At 65.2% G+C, this 4,163-nt stretch overlaps 2 protein-coding genes across 2 annotated transcripts in view; both read left to right on the forward strand.

Moving 5' to 3' along the window:
- MNEG_7508 (hypothetical protein) overlaps positions 1-1,131 on the forward strand; it is a gene marked incomplete at both ends in the record, with an annotated part of 3,443 nt that extends 2,312 nt beyond the window's left edge. The window contains one exon of the mRNA XM_014044018.1: positions 219-1,131. Within this exon, the coding sequence (XP_013899472.1) occupies positions 219-1,131 (913 nt within the window). The remainder of the gene's footprint in view (positions 1-218) is intronic.
- Positions 1,132-2,251: 1,120 nt separating this feature from the next.
- On the forward strand, positions 2,252-3,911 carry MNEG_7509 (hypothetical protein; the record flags this gene model as incomplete). Its single annotated transcript, XM_014044019.1, has 6 exons — positions 2,252-2,317; positions 2,494-2,613; positions 2,817-2,933; positions 3,176-3,259; positions 3,676-3,767; positions 3,854-3,911. The coding sequence occupies 6 exons, from the start codon at positions 2,252-2,254 to the stop codon at positions 3,909-3,911; spliced, it is 537 nt and encodes a 178-aa protein (XP_013899473.1).
- Between the last annotated feature and the right edge of the window lie 252 nt (positions 3,912-4,163).

Raw genomic sequence — 4,163 nt, forward strand, 5'->3', positions numbered from 1 at the left:
GCGCGGCAACACACACACACACACACACACACACACACACACACACACACACACACACACACACACGCGACATACACACACACATGCATGTATGTGTGTATATATACACACACATACACACGCACACGCGCACACACAATACACACATCAACACACTAACAAGACACATCACCACCACCTTCTGAACTCCAATCCCCAAACCTCCCCCTCCAAACCAGCTATACCGCGTCCTTCAAGTACGTAGACGGGCAGACGCCCTGCAACGTCCCCCTGACCGCCGCCAACACCCAGCGCCTCTACGTGCAAGACCCCGGGGACGCCCCCCTACCAGAGCCCGCGACCACCGCCGTCACGATCACGTTCACGGACTGCAAGTCCAAGAGCGGCGGCCGGTTCGGCTTCATAACGCCGACGGCCCGGCTCAACGTTACCTGGGGGCTCAAGAAGACGGCGAACGTGACATCACTCCGCGTCAGGCGCGGCGAGTACGCCGCGGTGCGGTACAGGGTGGAGGCGACCCGGCCGCCCCCAAAGGCGGCGTATTCGCTGTCTGGCGCCGTTTTCGTGTCGCCCAAGGACGGCGTCCTCGGCGGCAAGCCGCTGGACGTGCAGTCCGTGACCGTCTCCGGCGCGGGCGGCTCGGTCAAGGCTGCCTGCCAACTCGCGGGGCCGGACAACCACCAGGCGTGCCCCTTCGAGGGCTTGAAGTACGCGACCACGGGGCTCGCGCCGGTCGCGGGCGAGCTGCGGGCGGAGATCGTCTTGAAAGACGGCTCCCGAATCTCGGTCCCGCCGGAGCGCTTTGACTTCACCAAGCTGGCCCCGAACTTTGTGATCGGCCGGAAGGCCGAGATCACGGATACGTTCTCGGGGCCAAACCTCGACGCGGCCAACGCGGCGGGGCTGGCGGTGGACTGGGACCGGGACCTCAAGCCACCCGGCGGCACCGACGGCGTCGCGCTCACGATCGAGGACGCCCGGACGTTCGACTACGCCGTGCGGCTCGGCGGGCCGGCGGCTAAGTGCGGGCGCTACAGGCTGACCAACACGGCGCGGTTGGCGCCGATAAACGCGACGCAGGCGCCGATCACGGCGTCGGCGGACGTGTCGGTCGAGGTGTACGGGTGCTGACGGCACTTCCATTCACGCGCCCGCTGTTTGCAGAGGCAGCGCTTTCTGCTGTCCGGGGCGGCGGATGGCGGCACTGCCGGCTGCGCCCCCGGGGGACTCGGGACGGCGCTGCGTGTTGCAGGGGCCGCTCACCGTCGCAGCCGCCGTGGCAAAGACAGGCCGACACTTGCATGTGGGGCCAGCGGCGCTGGGGCGAGCGGCGTGCTGGGCGAGGCTGGCTTGGCCTGGAGCTGGGGAGCTGCTCTTGTGCATGTCGTGCCTTCGTTGACCGATGGTTTGACCAGTTGCCACGAACTCTTTTCCCTGTGAGCCGCTGTCGTCTTGTTTCCAAAGGCGGAGCGGTGTGACGTGGTCGCGAGGGGCCCCCACCGGTACGGGGTTGCCTCTGAGAGCATTGCCCACTCGCGGCCCCTCTCTGTGATGGCACCTTCCACGGCGCACCCTCCCAGCAACCAACCGCCCGCCCCCGCCCCACAAACATCCTATGCCCTAACCGCGCCCGCGGCGCCGGGCGCTCATGGAGCCCACGCTCTCCCACCCGCACCGCAGTCGGCTGCGAAAGCCGCGCGGCGCGCCTGGCGTCGCCCCGTGCGCCCTGGGGCGCGACGGCCTCTGCGCATGCTCGCCGGCCGTGGCTGTTTTGCTGATCAATCACTTCAGCGCTCCCTTCGGTTTCCTCTCCTCATTCTCCCTTCCTAGTCTCAAGCTCTCAATCCAGTGTCGTCCTCGGCCCTCACACGCTTGCCGAGCGCCGTGTCCCCAGAAACCATTGAGGGGTACCCTATCTGCGCCAGGCGCCATCGCGCCGTGCCATGCTCCCCGGCCCAAAAACAGTTGCACACCGGCGCGGTCACTGACTTTCACAGGACGGCACATGCTGACCGTGTAAGCAACGATCTGCTAGCAGTAGCAGGGCACATGTAGCCGCAGGTTTTGGTGGTTGAAGTGCAGTCACACTTTTGGGGATAGTCCAGGTGACGGATGATGTCACAGCTCCAGGGCGCCAGGGGGGCGGATGCACACAGGGCGAAGCGGCTCAAAGGCGGCCTTTCGCCAAAGCACTGTGACCTAACAACATCATACTATATATCTGTTCGGTAGAGTGCCACTCATATGAACCATGACGCCTGTTTCTGAGATCATCGTTCCCAAAAAACATGTAGTAGCGGAAGGGGATTTGCTGCAGGTGAGAACTTGGCGTCAGCTGCGAGATGCATCCTTATGCACCAAACAGCACGACTACAAAGTAGTGTGTATGCATACCAAGGCGGTGGATTAAGCATGCAGGTGCATGGTGAAGCGGTGGCCGCGGGCGGCGCTGACGGTGATGCACAATGCGCCCACTCGCACACGTGCGCGCAGGTCCCAGGCCTCCGTGACCTCCGGGTTGGCCGCGCCTTTGGCTCGGGATTCATGGCGCAAAACCGCATCTACCAGCTGCTGGACGCGACCACGGGCCGCAACGCAGGGCTCGTGCTCAAGGTGGAGTGGTTTTCGCGGGCTTTGCATACTGATGACTCCGGGGGTGTACTTTATATTTGAAACTACTTCAGTTGCATGAAATCAGAAATTCGCATTCCAACGCAGCGTGTGTACGAGCTGCTGCACGCCGCGGCATCCGCCCACGAGCCGCCTGCTCGGCCGCTGCCGACGGACGCGATCGCGCCCGCCGGCAAACGCCGCAGGTCTGCCGGCCGTCCGGGGCCGCGCAGCACTCGCTGGCGCACGAGGCGCGCCTGTACCGCAACCTGACGCTGCTGGCCGACAAGTACGGGCCCAGCATAGGCACCCTCTTCCTACATGTAGGGACAAAGGGCGGCGTGAGGGTTGCCGAACCCTCTAATGTGGCCGGGTGTTCACGCCCGCTATGAGTCTTGTAGCATCTTCTGCCGTCCGTTTAATGGCCCCAAACCGTAAGCCCACCCTCAGGACCCCAAACAGCCCGCCCGCGGGCCCTCTGCGCGATGCCGCCTCTGGGGCCGCCCTCACTCCTTGTCTGAAACGTCCCCACCCCTCTGCCCGCCCCGCCGGCCAATCACCGCAGGCGCGCGCCGTCCTCATCCAAGAGGACAGGACCATCGTGGGCGTGATTATCGAGAAAGCCAGCGGACTGAGCATCGACAAGCGCGTGAGCGGGCGCTGCGGGCAGTCGGTTCTTGGGAGCCCAAGCAGGGACGGGCAGGGGCGCCGCCGGCGCCGGTGCCGGCTGCGGCTGCCGCGCAGCTAGTAATGCTGGCAGGATGGTGCCTGCGTGTGCGCATCGGCAGGGCGCCACATGCAGGGAAGGGCCCCTTACAAATCAGGCGGCACTCCCGCGCGCGGCTGGCCCGCCGCGTCACCCTTGTATCACCCGCCGTGCCACTGGGCCGCTCCATCTCCATGCCATCGAGCCCCATGACCCCGGAAGCGGCCCGCAGAACACTCGCTGGCGCCCGCGCCGCCGCTGTCACCTTACCATCATCACCGTCGGCCCCCAGAGCGATCGCTACATCAATGGTTCATGATGGTTGCCGCATGCCGCCGCCGCCGCCGCCGCCGCCGCAGGTGTCTGACCCGGCGTTTCATGATGTGCGCTACGTGCTGGCCCTCCTGGCCGACGTCCTAACCGCGCTTGACGTTGCCCAGCGCGAGCTCGGGTGCGGCGCGTGCTGCATCGTGCATCGCAGCTTGTATTGAACTTGGGACGCACGGCGGCGGCCGTCGGCCGGGGGCGCGCTGGCAGGGCCCTTGCGTCATGCCTGGCCGACGGCGCGGGGGCGGGCATGAGCATTACAGGGTAGGGCAAGCAGTGCTCCATGCTGTGTGCGGACAAAGGTGCCGCAGGCGCAGAGCAGGCCCCAAGCCCCCCTAGGGTGCCAGCGCCCTGCCTGCACTCTCAATCCCTGCCGCTTGCCGGCCCATCACCTGCACATTGTTTCCTTTCCCGCACACATACGTACACCCTCTCTCTCTCTCTCTCTCTCTCTCTCTCTCTCTCTCTCTCTCTCTCTCTCTCTCTCTCTGTCTCTCTGTCTCTCTGTCTCTCTCTCTCT

Source organism: Monoraphidium neglectum (assembly GCF_000611645.1).
Source record: "Monoraphidium neglectum strain SAG 48.87 unplaced genomic scaffold scaffold01333, whole genome shotgun sequence".
In the NCBI taxonomy this organism is placed as follows: Eukaryota; Viridiplantae; Chlorophyta; class Chlorophyceae; order Sphaeropleales; family Selenastraceae; genus Monoraphidium; species Monoraphidium neglectum.